Source organism: Oncorhynchus keta, chromosome 30 (genome assembly GCF_023373465.1).
Source record: "Oncorhynchus keta strain PuntledgeMale-10-30-2019 chromosome 30, Oket_V2, whole genome shotgun sequence".
Lineage (NCBI taxonomy): Eukaryota > Metazoa > Chordata > Actinopteri > Salmoniformes > Salmonidae > Oncorhynchus > Oncorhynchus keta.
The window spans coordinates 47,325,905-47,351,537 of NC_068450.1; the positions used below are offsets into that span (position 1 = coordinate 47,325,905).

Here is a 25,633-nt window from a genome sequence, read left to right on the forward strand (position 1 = left end):
TTTTGTAGGCATTTTGGATCCTACTGCACTCCTGGCTGTTTTAGAAGTCCCCATGCAGCTTGGTATTGGTTTTTGGCTGCAGAGACAATAGAATTAGCTGTGTTTGTGCCAGAATTTTCAAAATTATATTGTCTGGCAGAGAATTCTTGCTGACATATGGGACGGTAAGATGGAGTAAGCTTTGGGCGATGGGGAGAGAGACTAAGATGTGGCTTCCCTTTTAATTCAGCTTCTGGGGTTGATAAACCATGTGGACTGATTTTTCTATTGGAACTGCAGAATACCTTGAAAAAGTATAAATAATGGACCTGCAGAAGTAGTGTATTTCAACTTGAACATTGATATTCTGTACTTTTGCTCTTTTGACGTCCATACCAAGTGGCGCAGTGGTCTAAGGCACTACATCTCAGTGCTAGAAGCATCACTACAGACACCTTGGTTCAAATCCAGATGGTATCACATCTGGCTGTGATTGGGAGTCCCATAGGGCGGCGCACAATTGGCCCAGTGTTGTCAGCCGTCATTGTGAATAAGAATTTGTTCTTTACTGACTTGCCTAGTTGAATAAAGGTTACATTTAAAAATGTAAAATGAAATGTAATGTTCTTGCCAACACTGCTGTTATTTGATACCGCTGTTCAATCACTGCACCAGCAAATCATTTGATCTGTTTTCCTTTTTTAAATTTTTTTTTTATCCTCCTTCTTTTTCAATGTTACTATTTAACTTCTCTGAAAGGATTGCACACCATCAAGTTCGTCTTCTGGAAGTGGTCGATAACTAAAGTAGGCATGGTCAATAAGGAGAGGCTCAAAATGATAACGAAATCAGCAATGTGCCATGAGAAATGGCTATGTTAATGATTGTTTGTGAAGAGGTGTGTTTGCAGGGGAGCTCATTCTGAGCTTATCTTCCAGGAACAGACTCTCTGTGTACCTCACCTCAGGTCTCAGCGAGGCAACAAACTCTTTGTGTGAGGTAAATACCCATGCTGTGAAGTCACAATCCGCAAAGCTCCCTACCGACTGATTGACAAGGCGGGAGTGGGAGTATAGACCACTGATAAACTATCTTTGAAATGTGACTTGAGGTTTAGTACTTTCAGTTAGGCTGTCCGCAGAGTGCATGACTGTGCACTTATGCAAACTAAGGGACAATCTATTCAAGTATATCTGCTCATATTGCACCTGAAACATATGGAATTGCACTGTTCATGCCCCTTTGTGCACTGTATTAGGGGTTTCAGAGTCAAAGTTTTACGATGTGATAATTGTACCAAACTGTATCAAGATTTTGGGTATTTCAAGATATAGATAGTGATTTGTACTGATACTGCAAAGATTCTCTCAGTATTTTGAAGACCTGCAAATTCAGTTTGAAGCAAGGGGGACAATTCATCATTATAGTGACATAGTAATATGTCACTGTAAGTGGCATATAACTACCGATATGTCAGCTATTGTGACATATAAATACAATGGTTCAATGTCTATTTTGACATATTCTAATGAGACCAAATTGGAGGATTGTTTTCTTATATTGTCTCTCCGCCGCTTTGTATATTATGTCATGCATTCTTCCAGTAATAGAAGACATCTTTGGGTTGACAAAGGGTATATTTTGAGTCGATACTGAGTACACATTCGTGACCAATGTAATAATAATAAAATAATATAATAATGTGACTAGATTATTGTGTCATTCGGTCATTTAGTTCATTGTGCTTTTTAACAAAAGGTCACTCAAATTAGAAGCCAGAGAAAGCCACCTAATTAGCCTTAGCTGCCTGTCAAAAGCATTGGCTTAGACAGATTTGTATTCAGAATTACATGTTACTCTTCATTCCTCTACCAAAGCTTATTTTCAGCATGTTCAAAATGAAAGGTGTGCTTGCGGGAGGGGGGAGGAACACCCATGAGCTTCCTCATGAATAATTAAATAGCAGGAGGCAAAAAAAAAAACATAATTAACCATGCAACTAAATATAGATGAAGGGTATGTTTTGTTGAACAAGTTCGGAGTCTTCTATTGTAGGTGGAACGTGAAAGCAACATCAGCGATGGGGAGGAACATAACCACCTGACTGATTAGTGGGGAAACCGTTCAAATGACAAAATAAGATGAGTTGAGCATGTCACTCCGTGAATACGCATCTACATATCTCTGCATCTTTGCCTTCTGCATTTGTTTCAAATGGAAACATAAAACGCAACCGGTTTATGTGTTCCAAAATGGATGAGATTGTGTGTTCTTATCAGCGGATAAAATATTTATGGATTTGGTGTAATGCTGCAGCGTTTAGTTCTTTATCGATATATATATATATATATATATACAGTGCCCTCAAAAAAGTATTTTCGACCCATTTACTTTTTCCACATTTTGTTCGGTTACAGCCTTAAAATGTACTAAATCGTTTTTTTCCCCTCATCAATCTACACACAATACCCCATTATGACAAAGCAAAAACTGGTTTGAAGAAATGTTTGCTAATGTATAAAAAAAAAAAAAAAAGGAAATATCACATTTACATAAGTATTCAGACCCTTTACTCAGTACCTTATTGAATCACCTTTGGCAGCGATTACAGCCCCAAGTCTTCTTGGGTATGACGCTACAAGCTTGGCAACCTGTATTTTGGGAGTTTCTCCCATTCCTCTCTGCAGATTCTCTCAAGCTCTGTCAGGTTGGATGGGGAGCGTTGCTGCACAGCTATTTTCAGGTCTCTACTGAGTTGTTCGAATGGGTTCAAGTCCGGACTCTGGCTGGGCCACTCAAGGACATTCAGAGACTTGTCCCGAAGCCACTCCTGCGTTGTCTTGGCTGTGTGAATAGGGTAATTGTCCTGTTGGAAGGTGAATCTTTGCCCCAGTCTGAGATCCTGAGCACTCTGGAGCAGGATTTCATCTGTACTTTACTCCATTCACATTCATCTGTGCCTGTATCCTGACTTGTCTCCCAATCCCTGCCACTGAAAAACATCCCCAAAGCATGATGCTGCCACCACCATGCTTCACTGTAAGAATCGTGCCAGGTTTGCTCCAATCATGATTCTTGGCATTCAGGCCAAATAGTTCAATCTTGGTTTCATCAGACCAGAGAAACTTGGTTATCATGGACTGAGGGTCTTTAGGTGCCTTTCAACTAACTCCAAGGGGGGCGTCATGTGCCTTTTACTGAAGAGTGGCTTCTCCCATCTCCACAGAGGAACTCTAGATCTCCGTCAGAGCCACCTCCCCGAACAAAGCCCTTCTCCCCCGATTGCTCAATTTGGCCGGGCGGAGAGCTCTAGGATAAGTCTTGGTGGTTCCAGCCTTATTCAATTTAAGAATGATTGAGGTCACTGTGTTCTTGGGGACCTTCAATGCTGCAGAAATGTTTTGGTACCCTTCCCCTGATCTGTGCCTCGACACAATCCTGTCTCGGGGCTCTACGGACAATTCCTTCGACCTCATGGCTTGGTTTTTCCTCTGAAATGCCCTGTCAACTGTGGGACATTATATAGACAGGTGTGTGCCTTTCCAAATCATGACCAATCAATTGAATTTACCACAGGTGGACTCCAATCAAGTTGTAGAAACATCTTAAGGATAATATATGGAAACAGGATGTAGTCAGGATGTAGACATTGTCAATGGTCTGAATGCTTTTGTAAATAAGGTATTTCTGTCTTTTGTTTTTAATACATTTGCAAAAAAATCTTAACCTGTTTTTGCTTAGTCTTTATGGAGTATTGTGTGTAGATTGATGAGGAAATTGTTTTATTTAATCCATTTTAGAATAAGGCTGTAAAGTAACAATATGTGGAAAAAGTCAAGGGGTCTAAATCATTTCCTCAGCACTACATATTGAATATGGGCATCCCTGCAGTATTTTTGACAATGTCATTTCAGATAATTTAATGTTAAAATTCCAATCCCAGTATTTTACACCTGGATATACATTGTATAAGACAAACAGAAATTGAATATTGATTAAACTGTTAACTACACAAGAATCAGCAGCTGGCGTCATGATAACTATAATCTTTTGCCCCCTGCATGTTTTCCTTTCTGGGCCAAACATGGGACCTAACGTGACCTCATCAATAGCCAATCAATCTCGAGGACATCTGAATACTCTTTAATCCAATAAACAGGGTTGTATTACATTAATTAAGCTTCCTCACAATGACTCTTTGAGGGGTTCATTATATACTTTGATTACAAAACTTTTGTGTTTTAGTGCATAACTCAAGCCAAATGGAATTAGCTTTGCTAGGGAATAGGGTGCCATTTGGGACACACTCTTAGATGTGTGTCCCATTATTGGTCTATGTTTTCATCAGTAACAAAGATAACATACATAATCTGGACCCTGAGATATGATTACATGGGTGACCCGGCTCAATCTCCCTCTATTTCAGTCTATTGATGTGAAGAACGTAGTAATTCTACCAAACTGTACTGTTCTTGAGCCCTCTTATTCTTGGCTACATCATCAACTATCAACAGCAAATGCTACCTCAGCAACCACAATTAGAAATGAAACTGTATGGTCTGCCACTATTACCGCCATCACTCTTTTTTGTTTGGGATGGACAACATGTATAGTGTTGTCACGCAGTCATGGTTTCAATCATGAACATTCCTTTGTTATTCCTTTGTTATTTGTTATCCTCTTGGAGAAACAATGATGCAGTTTCTCTATATGTATTTTAGTATGTTGTGACAGGGAGTGGAAATGCACTTTAGATGGATAACATTTTGCAGATCAATAATGTATTATGTCTCCCTTCTCTCTGCTGACTGTCATCAATGAGGAGATGAAAGTAGGGAAAACTCCATAGATCTACGGCCAGTCATTAAAACTGGGAGGGTCTCATTGTAGTTAATGACTTCCTCACCACCCTCCTACAACAAAGGAATGATTCAGACGATTGTAAGCAAGTGGCCAGACTTATACAAGCTGACATTTAGGACTCCGGGAGGCTTTTAGTGTCTCAAGTCCCTCCCTGGGAGGAGCCACATCTGAATGGATTTTAATGGCACTGAGTAGAGTGCCAAAGGTCAAGCCTCTTGATTGCACGGATGTGTCTGTCAGAGAGAGAGAGAGAGAGAGAGAGAGAGAGAGAGAGAGAGAGAGAGAGAGAGAGAGAGAGAGAGAGAGAGAGAGAGAGAGAGAGAGAGAGAGAGAGAGAGAGAGAGAGAGAGAGAGAGAGAGAGAGAGAGAGAGAGAGAGAGAGAGAGAGAGAGAGAGAGAGAGAGAGAGAGAGAGAGAGAGAGAGAGAGAGAGAGAGAGAGAGAGAGAGAGAGAGAGAGAGAGAGAGAGAGAGAGAGAGAGAGAGAGAGAGAGAGATGGAAGCGATAGCTTGAGGGAGATGTCTAGCCATTGTTGAGCTGAGCAAGAGATGGCTATGGGAGAATGATCCTATGAGATTCCGGTATCACTGGATCAAGTATCCAGAGACCTCATTGGACTAACAGGCAGAGAGGAAAAATGGGTATGCTATCGTGTTGTTTGCTATGGCTCAATCTAGGATAACCTACTGTAACAGCATTTTGAAGCTGTCCTTATTTTGGTTTGCCAAGATCAGACTTTTTTTGTAGTCATGTGATTCATAAAATATTTGTGGTATTGATTTTGAAAGTGAGGCCATAAAAAGGAAGAGTTTTGTGGAGAAAAGACTTGTTTCTAGAAATGCTGCTTGCATGTCAGATGTGTTGTTCGTGAACTTGTTGGATGCAACGGAGTGGGTGGAACACAACCACGAGGCTAGTGAATGCAGTACTGCTGGAGCTTACTGTAGTGGTTGTTGGTATCCGGATTGTTTTGGGTTGTTATTGTTGTTTCACATTTAGAGGATATAGAGGGTCAGTGGAGGGTATCAAGGAATTGCTGGATATGTATCCCTCCCTATATGACACAGTGCCATAAACCTGAAGCCTGCTAATGTTTGTGTCTATGTAGTTAAGGAGTGAGCAAACAGACGCTAATGGCTATATTGTTTGTCGCTCTGTATCTCTGAACCATTTTGAGGGAAACGCGGGGGTCGTCAAAGACATTCTTCTCACCTAACTAGCCCTTTGGCTGATTCACAATACAGCTGAGACACCCCTGACTCATATCAGATGTGGGATGCCCGGACTTGGGAGATGGAGTGTAGCAAAAGATACTTAGCAGCCCACACATTGAACTCTTAGCTCTTTTTAATGCATTTTAATCATCAGCCACTTCCCCTGTGGGCAGAGGCTAGGCTACACTTGCGTCAGGGCCAGATGGAAGGGATTGTTTTAGGGTGTATTGGTATATTGTTTTGTGACTGTGACAGCTTTCCTGTTCTGTGGCTGTGACAGCTCGCAATTATCAAAGACACTTAGTTCAGGCATGATAAACGTGGTTGTTTTAGGGAGGCTGTGAATTTTTTAATTGGTATAGATTGTGTGGCAGCGACTGTTCTCTGATGTCACTAATCGCAAATACCAAAGAGTAGGAGGTCAGTGGGAAAATTCTGAAGAAACATGCCAGTGACTCGTATGCAAATTTATTTTTTGTAATTAACAAAATAATGAAAATGGCAAATTGATTAGTGATTTTGATTTCACGCAGGCCTTTTTCAATAGACCTCATAGCACATCAGGTGGGTTCGATACAATAGATTCAACTTGGATGGTTTTCAATTGGAACTCCTGTTTGCTGTGAAGTAGGCCTTTATATAATGTTGGTCATTTACAAAACCATTCCGAGCACTTATAACCTGCCACCATACGCACTAACAACCTGTGTCCACTTCCTGTGAAATAAGATAACTGAGTGTGCTTCCTTCCCAGACATCCATTTAGTCGGTCTATCATATTAAACACTGCTTTATGTGGTACATTAAGCATTCTTTCATGACAAATTGCATTAGCTTGTGCGGATATGTGGAAAGAGGCTTGCATCTATATCATGTGGGGGACGTGTGTTGGAAATACAGATGGGAGCCATCAGGTTTCATTGTCTTAAAACGTTAGCACTGGACGTCATGATTAATGTACCATAGGGTTAATATAAAGCCTGATCTTACCTTTAACTGAGGTGGAACATCATTTATATCTGGCTAACACACAGATGTATTTGATACACTTGTGTATTGTATTGTTTCTTGCAAGGTTTGCCATTTAGAATACATAGAACAAGTTATAGTTGACTATTTGTGATCTACCCTAGTGTTTCCCACCCCAGTCCTCTGAGACCCTACACTAGCATGGCTTTGTCAACTAATCAAGGGCTTGAAGACTGGTTGACTACAGTGGAATTAAATGCTCTGGAATAGAACAAATATGTACAATGTCTAGTGGTCCCCGGGGAATAGTTTGGAAAACATTGTTCTTAACAAATATCAGTGTTGATAGCTGAGTTATGCTAATCTTAACAAAATCAGCAACATTATAGTATATGTTATAGTATACCAAGCTTACACTCCCTATATAGAGCCTGTTGCAATTAGTCTGTGCTTAGAGTACACATGTTCCCGCTCTGGCATTTTCTCTGAAGGCAACTTAACATGGCAGGGTTCCACAGCTATTATAGACAAATGTGTTCTATAGCCCCTGGGTAATATCCCAGCACACAGGGGATGTGCTGAGGACATTCGCATTAGGCCCTTTGAGGGTTCGATGTGACGTTATCCCACTGACGTTCTGAGAAAGTTGTAAGAACACCATGTGATGGTCCAAAGGGATGTTTCTCTTGGGGACCTTTGTCGAGTTCCCTGTACATTCCCAGGATGTTTCTGAGGACCATGTCAGGACGTTCTCAGGAATTTCATTTCACTAGTACTTAGGAGCTTTTCTCTCTGTTCGTTCCAGGGACATTTTTAGGACGTTCTTGGGACATTGTGTCATGGTCCCATGAAGGTCCCATGAACGTTCTTGGGATGTTGTGTCATGGTCCTCTGGAGGTTTTGTCCAGTTCCCAGTTTGTTGCGCGGACATCCTCAAGGAAATTTTTAGGAAGTTATGTCATGGTCCCATGGAGGTTTTGTCTAGTTCCCGGTTTGTTTCTATTATATTCTTGGGACGGCTCCTTGAAGGTCCCCTTAACAATCTTGGGACATTATGTCATGGTCCCCTAGAGGTTTTTGTTACGTGATGGTCCCAGGATTCCCAAACCATTATAAGTGAAGTAATGACATGAGGGTTTTACAGTAAGTATATTTAGTAGATGACAATATGATTACATTTGCCATGATCACTTTGTACTGACTTTTCAATATGACCCCACCCGGCATTTGAACTCTTAACCTCTGGATACGAGGTATGCTGATCATTCTGCTGTGCCACAGATTCTGTAGATTTTTAGAAGTTACTTACACATTTACTACCTGTAGTACATCTCTGCACTTAACAAAATAGTGCCATCTGCACTGCTATTTTAGTCATCAGTTATTCTGACTATTGTCTCATTGATTTCATTTACTATTTTTGTTTGGATTTTCAGTATTGTTTTCCAGTGTTGGTGATATTATTCTGTTCTGATGTTACTCCAGAATATAATAATAGTTAGATGGATGCAGGGGTCTAAGGCACTGCATCTCAGTGTAAGAGGTGTCACTACAGTCCCTGGTTCTAATCCAGGCTGTATCACATCTGGTCATGATTGGGAGTCCCATAGGGCGGCGCACAATTGGCCCAGCGTTGTCCTGGTTTGGCTGGGGAAGGCCATCATTGTAAATAATAATTTGTTCTAAACTGACTTGCCTAGTTAAATACAGGTTTAACAAAGCTGAGATTTTCTTTAAAGTGCCAAGTGTAGGAATAGGCCTTCAAGTGAAATCAGTCACTGATACAGACATGGTGGCCTAGCAGGAAGATGAGAATGTTGTGACCCAAGAGGTTGGGAGTTCAAATCCCACATGTTAAATTATGATTCCTGTATGAATAAACATATTCAATGTAATTGCATATTTCAAATATGTAAATTGAAAAAACGGTATGTTAAGATGCTGTTTGTAGCATTGCCAGAAGAAGAGCTGTGACTGGATCAGTGGTTCACCAATTGTGGGCTTGGCAACAGTAACAAGGGGTGATGTGTAATGAAATGTGTAATGGGGGGGAGGAGTTTCTTCATGACCATTGGGTGACGTCCCTGGGACGAACCAGAACCTAAACAAAAACCTCCGGGGGACCATGACACAATGTCCCAAGAACATCCTAAACTAGACAAAACCCCCAGGGGACCATGACAACGTCTTGACGGCCCAACAACTCATTATTGTTTGCAGGGATGCACCTTTTATACTACTTGGCCCTGTTAATGGTAGAATAAATACCTGTCCTGAACATCCTACTCATGGTAGAGAACACACGCATGCTTCCCTATAGTGCATTTTGACCTGTTCAAGTGGTGCAATAAAGCATAATAAATTCACCTCAATATCAATATGAAAATACATTACTGTATTACTGTAATACATTACATTACATATGGTAAGGGTTTGAAATTCTTCTATTCAATACCTTAGTTTACCCCAACGGAAATGAGTGACTCAAATCTTGAGGACTTCCCAATTTCTTCCTGTTTACCAGGTTCCCATCTACGGTGGCCTCAACGATCAAAGTACTCATCTCTCATCTTGACTTGTATATTGATAATAATCACCTGCACAGGGCTCGCCAATGATGTCCTTATTCGGTGCCATGATAATTGAGTCCTGGCACATTTAAAATATTCAGACACGCTGGCAAGCTCCTGTTCCTCTCCACATTTGAGTTGAATTAATTGATAACTATTAAACATGGGATGAAGACTGTAAGTCATGGTGTTAAATTGTGGGTAAATTTTGGCCCATCCACTTGACGGTGCTCTTTGGCTGCTCCTAAACTCAATGCTTATCAGAAATAATAATAAAAAGCAGCTGCTTCCATCTTGCAAAGTGTATGGCTGATTAGCACTGATTAATTATGTTTGACTTTGCCATGTGAATAAAGCACTAGGCCAATTGGAGAATAGCAGATTATTATTAGCCTACCCAAGGCCTTTGATTCTCACAGTTAGGGACGTGGTCCAAAATCTCTTTCTCTGCCTCACATGACTCCTGTTGGTGATTATGTTGCAGCTATGGTAATTGTGTTAATCTCAAGCTACTTTCCCTTTCATTTGCTTCTGATTTGTGACCATATTTGGAGAACATTTCACTAATGTTTTTTGACCATAAGGTCATAATTTGTCCATATAATCCCTACAATGTGATTCCAATAATTTAGTTATCCCTTTCTGTCTCCAAAATATGCATGTTCAATCGGAGTCAAATGGTGTTTGATCACACTGATAAATTGGCATTGTAACATTGGCCAGTGGAGGATGATGTACAGGAAAGGATGTCCGAAACAACAGCATACATTGGTACTAACGATAAATTGCACTAATCAAAGACACAACAAAAATATGCGGTGTTGTTATTGTTCTAGTGTGGCTAAACTACAGTACAGTAGTGAGCTAGATACACTGGTACTGTAACAGAACCATGTGAGAATGTACTTCATGTTTTTTTATGTTTTTTAACTAGGTCACATCCCTTACATGGATACCATTGCATGTACTGAGGGAGTTTGAGTTACACAACCCACTCATCAAAGCTCATCAAAGAATAGGCCAGTGTCATCATGCGCCTTGGCAGACCATATGGCTCTAACCCATGCCATCCACCATCCTTTACAAAAATAACTTGAATAATGTATAAACCAACAAGAGAACGTTCCAGGATTGCCTTCTCATTTCCATCGTCAACATCCTCTTTGATTACTTGCAGACACTCCCTTTATAAAAGGTGGATTGATTGCACTCTGGCAATGCATTAACCTGCGAGTTAATTACATGTTTCCTTCAGGGTAGAGTCATTAGAAGCTATAAGGCTCGTTAACATTTCGATTATAATTGAATAACTTTTCCATACAGTTACCCTTGTGAGGATAGTTTGTTATTTAATATTTGATATCTGGGAAATTAAGATATCAAAAGCAGCGCTGACATATCTAATATGCGTATGTTAACCCCTTCACATTAGCGATCTTACAGTTAATGATGGGGCGTACTGCACAGCATGCTGTCTCTGTAATGTGGAGTGTACTGGAATTCATGAGTGTGTATGAGGTTGGTGCAACTTCAATTCAAGTCAAGGCCAAGCCTGCATAGTTTAGGAGGAAAGTGTCAGGGACCATCGGGCCTTCAGCTTCCATTTGAATTTATTTATGTTCCCATTAAACGGGTAAATAGTTTTCATTTTGCAGTACACGGTGTACACATGAGTCTGAAAATGCCTAACGCAAGTCTTAATCCTATTATGTAAAGTCCCTGTACAGTATATTTGTTCTATTACACACACATGTAAAAGTGTGTAATTAATACACATGTAAATTAGAAATGTTATTTTGTATATCCCACTCTCCCTGACACGAGTCTTGCTAACACCAGACTCTCTACGCCCTTGAATTAAGAGTCTGGAATGGCTGCTTTGATGTGTCGGCACAACGCGGCGACAATGAAGGGGATGTGCCCTCAGACTTCCAGGCAACACCCTATGCTGGTTGGATATCCCATTTTGAAATGAATGAAACATGATTTATTGGTTTACATAGGGCGGGCCCAGCCCTTCCACTTCCAACCAGCTCCTGAGTGGCGCAGCAGTGTAAGGCACTGCATTGCAGTGCTAGAGGCGTCACTACAGACCCTGGTTTGATTCCAGGCTGTATCACAACCGGCATTGATTGGGAGTTCCATAGGGCGGCGCACAATTGGCCCAGCACCGTCCGGGGGTAGGCCCTCTTTGTAAATATGAATTTGTTCTTAACTGACCTCCCTAGTTAAATAAACAAATCTGGGGCAAACACACACAGCTGCTAGCAAGCACAAACCTTCAGAGTTTGGCAATTGTTTGCTGATAACATCATGAATAGTGCAGATAAATCATCACACACATTTTAAAAACGTTAGAACAACCCTTCTACACTAAAACAAGTGACATATTTAGACAACAGTAACCTGTTTAATGTTACGATCTTGTGGCTAGGAAGTAGCAACTAACGTTAGCTAGCAAAGTTCAGCCCATAGAATGTAAGACAGCTAATAGCTTTAGCTTGCTTTCTATCAACTCAAAATCAGCTAGCTAATAAAATATATGTTTTAGTTACAAATTAACTAGTTAGCTAATTACAGGCTGAACGTTTCTTTACCCCACTGAAGGTATTAATTCTCTGTTTACAGTGCCAATTTTAGCATATTGGTGGGGCAAACCATCCCCAAAAATGTTTAGATGCATGCCAGCAAAGCCACTACACAACACAACACTAAACAATACATGAATTGCACTATAACGGTGACAAACTGTGCCCACAAAGTATTATGGCCTACATAAAGCTTTCCCAACAGCAGAGTCCCAACAGCAGTCCCATCATCTTACCACTGCTACACCTGGCTATCAACTGAGCCTTTTCTGGCAGCAAAACAGCCTCATTTACTGCCTTTTAAAAACATAGCTGATATGGCTGACTTGCTTAAACAAATGTGGTTTCTACTGACAATTGAGATGTACAAACTATGGCATAAGGAGAGGACAAGCCGATAAGAGGCCATCCCTAATTTAAATTAAGACATTCATGAGCAAGCTAGGATGAACGTAGTCAATATAACTATTTGTTCAGCACTTTTGAAATGTACAGCGACAGCATTCAGAATATGGGCCGTTCTTACAGTGTTCTCCCTGTACACCAAGTCAGAACTGTAGGATAAATAAAGGGGGATATAAGCAGACAATGGAACCTCTTAGAATTGGGACCACAATCCCACTCCACTGAATAACAGACAAGTGATTGATTTGTAATGCTTGCAGTTAGCCACTGATTACTTCCAAACCACTCATTGTTGAATTTGTGATTTCCAATTTGTTGTGTAATGTTTATACCCAATGGCCATTGAGCACCAATAAATGTAATCTATAATTTCTCATCATTACTTCTCTTCATGTGACAAGGATTAATAAGGATTTTCCAGTAGATTGTCAACTTGATTCACAATGATGACTGCTAGCCAAGATTTTGAAAGTATGATATTGACATGATCAGTCCAATCAAAGTTACTGTAGATATACCTTGATTTTATGTAATTTTGTCTGCAGCCAATGACCTTTAACCTTTCTTGGATGGGCACATATAATGTAACTATGGCAGCACCAAAGGGGCTTGAATTATTGGGCTCTACCCTTAGATTTGGCAGTGACGTAATGTCCCCATGAATGAAATAGGTAAACATCGGGCACACTTGTTCAAGTGTGCCCAATGTCATACTTGTTCAAGGAGTCTTTATTTGTACTATTTACCTATTTGACCTATTTGACCTATTTCTTTACATTACCTAGTGAAGACATCAATCAAAACTATGAAATAACAGATATGGAGTTATCTAGTAATCAAAAAAGTAGTTAAACAGATTAAAATATATTTGAGATTTGAGATTCTTCAAAGTAGCCATCCTTTGCCTTGATGACAGCTTTGCACACTCTTGGCATTCTCTCAACCAGATTCACCTGGAATGCTTTTCCAACAGTCTTGAAGGAGTTCCCACTTGTTGGCTGCTTTTCCTTCACACTGCGGTCCTACTCAACCCAAACCATCTTAATTGGGTTGAGGTCAGGGGATTGTGGAGGGCAGGTCATCTGATGCAGCACTCCGATCACTCTGCTTGTTCAAATAGCCTTTACACAATCTGGAGGTGTACTGGGTCATTGTTATGTTGAAAGCAAATGATAGTTGCACTAAGTGCAAACCAAATGGGATGGCGTATCGCTGCATAATGCTGGTTAAGTGAACCTTGCTTTTCTAAATAAATCACTGGCAGTGTCACCAGCAAAGTACCCCCACACCATCACACCTCCTCCTCCATGTGTCACAATGAGAACAACACATGGTTCCTATCATCCGTTCACCTACTCTGCATCTCACAAAGACATGGTTGGAACCTATATCTCAATAACGGACTCATCAGACCAAAGGACAGATTTCCACCGGTCTAATGTCCATTGCTCGTGTTTCTTGGCCCATGCAAGTTTATTCTTCTTATTGGTGTCCTTTAGTAATGGTTTATTTAGGCTTCAATCTAAGTTGCAGTTAACTCTAATGAACTTAACCTCTGCAGCAGCGTTAACACTGGGTCTTCCTTTCCTGTGGCGGTCCTCACGAGAGCCAGTTTCCACATGAAGTACCCTAATTAAGTGATAATGCCAAAGATGCCGGTGTTTGGAGGATATATTGGCATGGGTGTTGCCGGCAAAAATATATCCTCCAAATACTGGCTTCGAGGGCATTATCACTTTAATACAACATGTAACCAACGTATTAAAATAATGATTGACATATTTTCATCAAAAAATGTATTTTGATGAATTTATTCAAACTATTTCATCCTTCCATAAGATATAGTACCGAAACAAATCTAGGGTTGCTACCCAAGCCGGCTGGTTGTTTGTTCTATTGGTTCAGTCATTTAGTCTTTTTGTTCTGTGTCTATGGACGCGACCCTGACGTTCGTTCTAAATGTTCCATTGCCATACTGGCTGGCAACGTTCTTATCCCTTGCTTGCTAGCTAGCTAGCCAACTATGGGCTAACTTACAGTCATAATAACAACAGTAGCTGCAGTTGGTTTAAGCTGTTTTCTATTTAAATTCATTTGGATACATGAATAACAATGAGTTAATGATTTCACCTTGCATAGAAAATGTGGTCTCTGGTTAGGACACTGTTGTTCAAAGAAGATAGCCAACAACAGCTAAAACAATACAGCTAAAACAATCACTTCAAACTGAAGCTGGAAAGACTGCAAACGAGCTGCACTTTGTTTCATTTGACCTTTTTTCAACAGACATTTCTTGACAGCTGATTCATGATTTCGACTGGCTGAGAAATGCTGCCTGCCTTTCTCTCTCATCCTGACACCCGACCCCTACAAGTTCATTACTATGGGACAATTTGAATATTGAAACAATGTCGAAAATGTTGGAGAGACAGACAGGAAGGTTTATACAAATCTCTGCTGTTGAAAACTAAATGTTAGTCTAAAATAAATGTGAGATAATGTCTAGATGCTTTTCATAGTGAAGATCAAGTTTATAACTTCCCTGCCTGGGCTGCTGACACAGTGGATTGAGCAGTCAGATGGAACAGAGTAAATAGGCATTTTAAAGTAATATATCCAGCCGGTGATAACTTGTGGAATAGCCCCAGGGTGGAATGCGCTTTTAACCAATCAGCATTCAGGATTAGAGCCACCCGTTGTATAAAAATTAATAGAACACAGTCTGGCCCAAAAAGACCAGACTACAGCAAGTATAACCAACAACACCAATTAAATCTAAAATATCTATCTAATGCAACATTTACTACTGTAAAGATAAAGAAAACATGTACTTTATTTTACAGGATGATATAATGCATGAAGCAAACATGGAATGACATTTTGAAATGTGAAGGTGTAGACTCAGTGAAGTTGTCTAGTGGAGGTGTCTTTCATCCCTCGGCACCCTGGTGGAGTGGAACAATTATTGTTCAGCCCTATAGTAGCATGATTCTGGTTCTGATTCTGGATAGCTGAACTCCTGTAAATAGAGAAAGGACATTTAGATGTATGTAACGGTTTTCCAACCATAACATTCAAAGATTTTTTCCAACTAGAGACCCTAGGGAGGATTAATGAAATGTTGAACTACATCAACCTTGTACTTATTCATATGAATTTGGAACTAGAAGGGGGAGGTTCCCTTACACAGACACAGAGAAAACAACTGCAATTTGACAATAGAACAAATAGTGCACCTGGAACATCATCATTATGTTGATAAATTAATTGCAGTCAATAATTTGGAATGAAAAGGTCTAGGTAGCCTAATCAGCCAGTGCACACTTTGGCACAGTTTGTATGTCAGTGTCAGACGGCTGGTTTGGAGTCAAGGTGCCTGTGCTGAAGGTCAAGTAAGCAGGCATCGCCACAGACACCTACAAGGGCTTATGTTAAACGACCTCTGCCACTACTGCTTGTAGTACTTGAGGAACACTTTGTTTCGATAAATCATTCCATAGACATTCCCTTCCTAAACCAGACTATATAGTCTTCAGACTCTCTCTCTCTCTCTCTCTCTCTCTCTCTCTCTCTCTCTCTCTCTCTCTCTCTCTCTCTCTCTCTCTATCTCTTATCACTATCAGCATTATTCTGAGCTGCAGGCTTGAGGGCAACCAACACAGATAAATGTACAAGACAACCAAAATGAAAAACCAGCTCCCAAGATAGAACACCCTTTCTTTGTGGATAGTTACATTAGGTTCAGTCTCTTTATTCCTGTACCCTCTTATAACTAACACGTTGACTATGGTCTTTAAGAGCGTTGACAATTGTTGGCTAAACAAAGCGGACATCTTGGAACATACGGCTGGAGCACAGAGACACCTTTGGGTGTGAAAAGCCATTGCATTAGATGGAATGATCGTAGCCCAAGGGCCACATCAAAAACACTCTTAAAACCTTCCAGTGGAGATATGGACCAGGCCAATTTCTCAAATGGCTTTTACTTGTTCATTGCACAGGGGCCAAGTTTGTTATCTAATCCTCAACTACTTGGGCAAACACCAGCAAATAGGACATGCCTGCTTTTTGAGGTTTTGGGGATGTGGTACAAGCCTCCGCTGATACAGCTGTGTCTGCTAGGGGCACGCTTACTGCATTTAGCTCTGCTTTAGTTACAGTTGAAGTTTACATACACTCATTAAAACAAATGTCTTGTTTACAAACTCTAGTTTTTAGCAAGTTGGTTAGGACATCTATTTTGTGCATGACACAAGTGATTTTTCCAACAATTGTTTACAGACAGATTATTTCACTTATAATTCACTGTATCACAATTCCAGTGGGTCAGAAGTTACATACACGGCCTCCCGGGTGGTGCAGTGGTGAAGGGTGCTGTACTGCAGCGCCAGCTGTGGCACCAGAGACTCTGGGTTCGCTGTCTCATCGCGCACCAGCGACTCCTGTGGTGGGCCGGGCGCAGTGCGCGCTAACCAAAGTTGCCAGGTGCACGGTGTTTCTTCCGACACATTGGTGCGGCTGGATTCCAAGTTGGATGGCGCTGTGTTAAGAAGCAGTGTGGCTTGGTTGGGTTGTGTATCGGAGGACGCATGACTTTCAACCTTTGTCTCTCACGAGCCCGTACGGGATTTGTAGCGATGAGACAAGATAGTAGCTACTAAACAATTGGATACCATGAAATTGGGGAGAAAAAGGGGTAAAATTCACACACAAAAAAATTAAAAGAATAAAAAGAAGTTTACATACACTAAATAGTTGACTGTGCATTTAAACAGCTTGCAACATTCCAGAAAATGATGTCATGGCTTTAGAAGCTTCTAATAGGCTAATTGACATAATTTGAGTGAATTAGAGGTGTACCTGTGGATATATTTCAAGGCCTACCTTCAAACACAGTGCCTCTTTGCTTGACATCATGGGAAAATCAAAAGAAATCAGCCAGATGAATGCACTTTGGGACGAAAAGTGCAAATCAATCTCAGGACAACAGCAAACGACCTTGTAAAGATGCTGGAGGAAACTGGTACAAAAGCATCTATATACAAGGTTAAACGAGTCCTATATCGAATAAACCTGAAAGGCCGCTCAGCAAGGAAGAAGCCACTGCTCCAAAACCACCATAAAAAAGCAAAACTACGGTTTGCAACTGCACATGGGGACAAAGATCATACTTTTTGGAGAAATGTCTTCTGGTCTGATGAAACAAAAATATAACAGTTTGGCCATAATGACCAACGTTATGTTTGTAGGAAAAAGGGGAACGCTTGCAAGCCAAAGAACATCATCCCAAACGTGAATCACAGGGGTGGCAGCATCATGTTGTGGGGGTGCTTTCCTGCAGGAGGGACTGGTACGCTTCACAAAATAAATGGCATCATGAGGGGAAATTTTTGTTGATATATTGAAGAAACATCTTAAGACATCAGTCAGGAAGTTAAAGCTTGAGGGCAAATGGGTCTTCCAAACAGACAATGGCCCCAAGCATACTTCCAAAGTTGTGGCAAAATGGCTTAAGGACAACAAAGTCAAGGCCCTCACCTCAATCCTATAGAACATTTGTGGGCAGAACTGAAAAATCATGTGCGAGCAGGAAGGCCTACAAACCTGACTCAGTTACACCAGCTCTGTCAGGAGGAATGGGCGAAAATTCACCCAAGTTATTGTGGGAAGCTTGCGGAAGGCTACCCGAAACATTTGACCCAAGTTAAACAATTAAAAAGCAATGCTACCAAATACTAATTGAGTGTATGTAAACTTCTGACACACTGGACATGTGATGAAAGAAATATAAGCTGAAATAAATCATTCTCTTTCACATTTTTTAAATAAAATGGTGTTCCCAACTCACATAAGACAGGGAATTTTTACTATGATTAAATGTCAGGAATTGTGAAACTGAGTTTAAATGTATTTGGCTAAGGTGTATGTATACTTCCGACTTCAACTGTATGTGACCATTGATGATCTTTGCTTCAGGTGAATACCTTCGAGATATTTCTCAAAGGTATTCATCTAAAGCAAAGAGTATCCCAGGTCATGAATTATTTAATAGTCAGTGACAGTGGGTTCCATTGCAATCCACTGGGGTGTACTTATCATCAAAAGGTTTAGATGGGCCAAACATTTCATACTCTGTCTGCTGTGCTCTCCAAGTCTCTATCAGCTTTCATTTGAATAGTCATTTGCAGTGATCGAGTTGGCATACAAAATCTGCTGAAGTTGGTTATCTCATTTTAAACAGATGCCTTGATGATTGCGAAAGATGCATCATGAGGAGATTCACAGATTCCACAGATCATAAACAAGTCTGTGTGTTATGAAAGATGTTCTTCTTCTTTTTGTCTTGAAAAGCATCAACTTTTAATGTCAAAGTGCATAAATGTTTCTTAATCTATTGATTTTCCACGTTGTATTTTACTGAGGCTTTATGAAAGGGGAATAACAGTGGGATGGTTGATTAAACATGAATAGATTCTTCATTAATTTAATCTCCCACTGAATCTCCATTAATATACAGTGTATTTTTCTTTAGGATGCAACTGAATATTGAACAGCTGTGCTGTTGTTTTTGTGAGAGGGAGCACTGTGGACACTCAAGACAGAAATGAGAAAGAGCCGGAAGGAGAGGGCGAGAATGGAGAAATTGAGACAGTGAGAGAAAGAGAGAAAGAGAGAGAGTGGGAGAGATCTGTGGTGGCCCATGGAATATACAGGTCAACTGCCTGGGGAGTGATCGCAATCTCCTGTAGCTGCTCTCTCACCTCTAGATTTCAATCTGATAAAAGCTCCTTTGGCATTCACAAGCTCAGACAGTGAATAGGGCGGTCTGCCTGCATTATCAGATAGGCCCTATAGCAATATGAGCGTACATTTTGATGTAGTATCAGTCTCAGAGACAACGCTCAGCTGACCACCCTGAGGTCATCCCAAAGACACGAGAGTCAAAAGCATTTGGGAAGAATGTGAAAACACTATTGTGAAGTCATGCCACATACTGTAGGCTATTGCAAATGCTGAGAAGGATGGCAACGTGTGTTGGTTGTGACTGCGCAAGTAAAAGGATGAACTCTGGCACTTCATGGTTGCTCATCATGTGATTTTATGCGCAATTAATGTGATAACATGTGACATCATCAGTGGCTGTTTAATGAGGGAGGACAATATTTTTTAATGAGCATATTGGGTGTCATTCACAATTCATTCACCAGCTCAATGAACAGTAATGTTGATAAGTTTAGGCTACTCCATGATGTTAAAATCTTCCCTATGTGACTACAAAATAGACTGTGAATGAAAGTTTACGACGGAGGTGCACAGGTCAAGAGAAATTTGAGTAATCAAGGTGACATACATTGGCACATTCAATATCGCCTTACAGGGTGTAATCATTTGTCCAACAGTTGCAAACAAAATGTTCTATTGGGCAAATTCAGGTATGTTTATTCCCGTTTCGTTCAGTTTGCTTCCATTTAAGAAATGTTTTAACAGAATCGTCCGAATGAATACACTCCTGATCACACGCAAACACAGTTCACTTTCATCCCTTTGATCGTTGTATAATTCCTTCTCACATCTATTCACTCTCCTCTGCTCACTTTTTCCCTTTGCTTGTGGACTTCAGACATCAGGCGAAAAAAACACTTCCAAGCAAAACCTTCATATCATAACCACTATCCGCTACACACAGCCTACATTCAGTGTCACCATATTACTTTCCCCTTAAGAGGCAGTAGAAGAAGACAAAAATGTATGTTACTCATTGAACGACATCTATTGCAGGATAAATCAACATTAAAGTTTACATATCTGGCCATATGGATGTAAAATGGATGTAAAATTGTACTTTATGCGTTTGTTACGTAGACTTCTTCTAAGCCAGGTATTCCCAAACGGGGGTATGTCGTCAAGGGTACGCCAAATAAAAATGTGATTCATATAAAAAATTAAAAAACAGTACATTTGTATATTACAGAGGGGCTATGCATTTGGGTGACGTTTTTCACTCACCTGAGTACCCTCGTTTCAGTGCCAAAAACAATATTAAACCATCCAACAACACAAAGTCAAATACAGGTAGCCTAGTAAAATAATTAACATCCAGTCACATTAACCGTTACTCTCTCACAGGAAACATTCACTCTTGCGCAGACATTTAACTTAATTATTCCCGCTGCAGTGGATATGGCTGGGACAATGTTGGGGAGAAAAGGCCAAAATAAACTATACAGACAATGATTTCATCAAACAACACTGTTTCACAGCGCATCAGTGACATGGCAGGAGACGTTTTGAAACAATTACTGCTTCGCATACAAGCCAGTGAATTATATGCGTTACAGCTGGATGAATCAACAGACGTGGCGGGCCTGGCACAGATCCTGGTATATGTCTGTTACGTTTATGGGGGGGTCAATTAAGGAAGACATCCTATTCTGCAAATCTTTGGAAACCCTGACAACATGAGAGGATATTTTTAAAGTACTGGACAGCTTTGTGACATCAAATGGACTTTGGTGGTCAAGATGTGTTGGTATCTGTACTGATGGCACAAAAGCCATGACAGGGAGACATAGTGGAGTGGTAACGCAAGTGCAAGCAGTTGCTCCTGACGCCACTTAAGAACACTGCAGCCTCCATGAGAGGCTCTTGCTGCCAAGGGAATGCCTGGCAGCTTGAAAGACGTTTTGGAAACTACAGTGAAAATGGTTAACTTTGTTAAAGCAAGGCCCCTGAATTCTCAGGTATTTTCTGCATTATGCAATGATATTGGCAGCGATCATAAAATGCTTTTACAATATACGGAAGTGTGCTGGTTATCAAGGGGCAAAGTATTGACATATTTTTAAATTTTTTAAATTGATAGACGAGCTTAAAGTTTTCTCTACTGACCATAGTTTTCACTTGTCTGACCATTTGCGTGATGTGTTTCTCACATGACTGGCTTATCTGCGTGATGTTTTTTCTTGCCTGAATTATCTGAATCTAGGATTACAGTGACTCTCGGCACAAAATTGAGGATATGATTAAGGGGAGTCAGTAGAGGTTAAGACGCTGATGCCCTTTGCAACCACGTACCTATGTGAGAGCGGATTCTCGGCCCTCACTAGCATGAAGCTAAATACAGGCACAGACTGTGGGTGGAAAATGATTTAAGACTGAGAATCCAAACATTGCAGAGTTATGTGCATCCTTTCAAGCACACACTTCTGATTAGCCTGCGGTGCATTATTCTACATTTTCGATGAACAAATAAGGTTTTATATGTAAGATGGCTAAATAAAGAGCAAAATTATTGATTATTATATTATTATTATTATTTGTGCCCTGGTCCAATAAGAGCTCTTTGTCACTTCTCATGATCCGGGTTGTGACAAAAACTCTTTCTTATGTTTAATAAATGTATAGTAGAGTGTGTGTGTGGCAGGCTTACAATGATGGGAAAAAACAACATGTGACAGTGCACTGACCCTGGTTTTAGAGTGGGAATGCAGCTGGAGGTTGAATGTTTGAATGGGTACGGGACTAAAAAAAAATGTGGGAACCCCTGTTCTAACCCATCGCTTCTACTACATATAATAATACGATTAACTTATGTCTTTACATTAAAAACCAAAGTCTATCAGAATTCAAGTCATTCCAATAAATGTTATAACCCTTGATATTCAAGAATAGGACTTGGAAATATGGAAGAATAGATTAGCCAAATTGTTTTACATGAGCATAACCCCAAAACTAAGGACTTATTAACCAGCGCTACTCTGTTGTTTAGGCTTTTGTTGTCATGGAGGACTGATTGGGCACATTGGTTTGAGTTGATAAAATAAAATGCGGTGCTCACGGAATGGCATGCTTTGAGCACTACTGAAAATGCTAGTTACATGTGAAAAATGAATGCCATATGCTGCTTTTGCTATAGGCCTATTGTTTACCTTTTTGTTGGTGACACTTTGATATCTTGATAATATGCAGCTATTTAAACAGCAAATCCACAGATTAAACAATTAAATAACGGTCGCCGCAGCTCTGTTTTTGGTAAAAAGCTCAGGGATGGGCCTGGAGAAATGTAACCACTCTCAGATTAATAGACAGAGTTATGGATGCACGGACTGACCATCCATGAAGTCAAAATTATTGTTTTAACTGACTATATAGTGTTTGTTTTATGATTACAATGTTTACAAACATTGGAGAAAAACAAGCTTATATTTTGATATTCTTCAAGAATATATATATATATATATAGCCAGTCAAAAGTTTGGACACACCTACTCATTCAAGGATTTTTCTTTATTATTACTATTTCCTACATTGTAGAATAATAGTGAAGACATCAAAACTAAGAAATAGTACATATGGAATCATGTAGTGTTAAACAAATCTAAATATTATTTATATTCAAGATTCTTCAAAGTAGCCAACCTCTTCACACTCTTGGCATTCTCTTTACCAGCTTCATGAGTTAGTCATCTGGAAAGCATTTCAATTAACAGGTGTGCCTTATTAAAAGTTAATTTGTGGAATTTCATTCCTTCTTAATGCGTTTGAGCCAATCAGTTGTGCTGTGACAAGGTAAGGTTGGTATACAGAAGATAGCTAGCTCTATTTGCTTAAAGACCAAGTCCAGAAAATTTCAAGAAAGTCTCTTCAAGTGAAGTCGCAAAAACCGTCAAGCATTATGATGAAACTGTCTCTCATGAGGACCGCCACAGGAAAGGAAGACCCAGAGTTACTTCTGCTGCAGTGGGTAAGTTCATTAGAGTTAACTGCACCTCAGACTTCAGCCCAAATAAATGCTTCACAGAGTTCAAGTAACAGACCCATCTCAACATCAATTGTTCAGAGGAGATTGCGTGAATTAGTCCTTCATGGTCGAATTGCTGAAAAGAAACCACTACTAAAGGACACCAATAATAAGAAGACACTTGCCTGTGCCACAAAACATGAGCAATAGACAATAGACCTGTGGAAATCTGTCCTTGGTCTGATGAGTCCAAATTTGAGATATTTGTTTCCAACCGCCGTGTCTTTGTGAGACGCAGAGTAGGTGAACATATGATCTCCGCATGTGTGGTTCCCACTGTGAAGCATGGAAAAGGTGTGATGGTGTGGGGGTGCTTGCTGGTGACTCTGTCAGTGATTTCTTTAGAATTCAATGTACACTTAACCAGCATGGCTACCACAGCATTCTGCAGCAATATGCAATCCCATCTGGTTTGCGCTTAGTGGGACTATCATTTGTTTTTCAACAGGACAATGACCCAAAACACACCTCCAGGCTGTGTAAGGGCTATTTGAACAAGAAGGAGACTGATGGAGTGCTGCATCAGACGACCTGGCCTCCACAATCACCTGACCTCAACCCAATTGAGATGGTTTGGGGTGAGTTGGACCGCAGAGTGAAGGAAAAGCAGCCAAAAAAAAGTGTGCATTCAAATGGCTCTCCTGTGAAGTAGTGACACGGGACATACACCTAGTTTCCTGAAACTAGTCACATATGTGACTGACTGGCTCAAATCGTTTTTATGTAGCAAAATTTGAATTAGTGTTTTTTTTTACATTGGATAAAAGTAGAGACTAAGAGCTACACAATTGTATATCATACACTGCATTTTTGAGGAACAATGGGAAAGTATTTCTGCTTTGAAAGTTTTGAGAAAATGACCTATGAATGTTTTGGTACCTACTGGAGAGATCTCTTTTGTCTCCACCCATTCAGCATTGTTCACACCCTCACTCCAGCCCCATCCATCTCTTTAAGGATTCACATGTGAGGTCATGTGCTAAAAAGTGGGTAGGGTAGTGAAGATTAAGACTAAAAGTGGTAAAAGTAGTAGTCTACAATAAGGGAAAAAACAGGTAAACAGAAAACACATATTTCGTAAATATTACATGAATCTTATCCAGACACACTTTTCTAAATGTATAGGTCATGTGAAAGAATTGCTATAACCTCCAGCCACATCTTGCCAAGATGATGGTCCTTACAGAAGGTGTAAACGGTACAGGCAAATGGTTCCTGGCACAGTAGCAATATCAGGAATAGATATTGTCAATATATATAAAATAATATACTGTATGTACAAGAAATATATCAGTAACAATATCTGTGATCGATGAGGTAGTAGCATGCATACAATCAGGGGTAAAGTGGCTGAGCAGCAGGATAAAAAAAATAATAGTAGCAGCAATGTATGGCATGTGTGTTAGGAGAGAGTCGTGTGAATAGAGGCACTGCAGATAGTGCTGATAACAGGTCCGTCCGAACCACACACGAACAAGGGAATCCTCTGTCCTGTCCTTGACTTTGGTGCAGGGAATGTGATGTCCATAGCCTCTTCCTCACAAAACTCCCTGATCTTCTCAAAAACATACGTTTGTCTAGCTGTGTCCAGTCCAGGTGGTGCTTGTACAGACAGACCATCTATGGGAGGCAGGATGTCAGCGTTACACTCCTTGGCGACAACAACACCAGGCTCCAGAGCATCGAAGCTGTAAAACAGGAAATAACCAAAAACATGTAGAAGTCATTACAACCCTGTACAACATAAATTTACCTCTCAAGTTTAGATAAGAAGAATAACCTCATACAATGCAATGAAAATTATATTCAAAATTCTATTAATCGATTCCTTGTAGAGACGCCACCCTGCTGCTTTTGTCACATGGGATGGCAGCATCTTTCCACCAAAGTGTTTGTGCCCTGGGTGGTGTCCTGGTAGTACTTTTGCATAATCCTCTGCTTAGGTGTTGATGAAGTTCACCACTTGCTGCAGTTCCTCATGCTTCAGGTGACTACAGCTCAGCATTCAACACCATAGTACCCTCCAAACTCACCATTAAGCTTGAGACCCTGGGTCTCAACCCCGCCCTGTGCAACTGTGTCCTGGACTTCTTGACAGGCCTCCCCAGGTGGTTAAGGTAGGAAACAACATCTCCACTCCGCTGATCCTCAACACTGGGGCCACACAAGGGTGCGTTCTCAGCCCTTGTTGTGGAAAATATTGAATCAAATACTTCTCAGATACCGGAGCTTGTGAATTCAAATA

At 40.4% G+C, this 25,633-nt stretch overlaps 1 protein-coding gene across 4 annotated transcripts in view; it reads left to right on the forward strand.

Moving 5' to 3' along the window:
• LOC118363584 (leucine-rich repeat and immunoglobulin-like domain-containing nogo receptor-interacting protein 2) overlaps nt 1–25,633 on the forward strand; it is a 357,562-nt gene that overhangs the window by 320,793 nt on the left and 11,136 nt on the right. The window contains exon 1 of one of the 4 annotated variants that reach the window (XM_035744578.2): nt 5,314–5,482. The exons of 2 other annotated variants lie outside the window; for them this stretch is intronic. Coding sequence is in view for 1 of the 2 variants with exons in the window: in XM_052488483.1 (XP_052344443.1) it covers nt 23,898–23,966 (69 nt within the window). In the remaining variant the exon portion in view is untranslated. Of the gene's footprint in view, nt 1–5,313; nt 5,483–23,835; nt 23,967–25,633 lie in introns of those variants that run through there. One more of the 4 variants, XM_052488483.1, reaches the window with a different exon arrangement.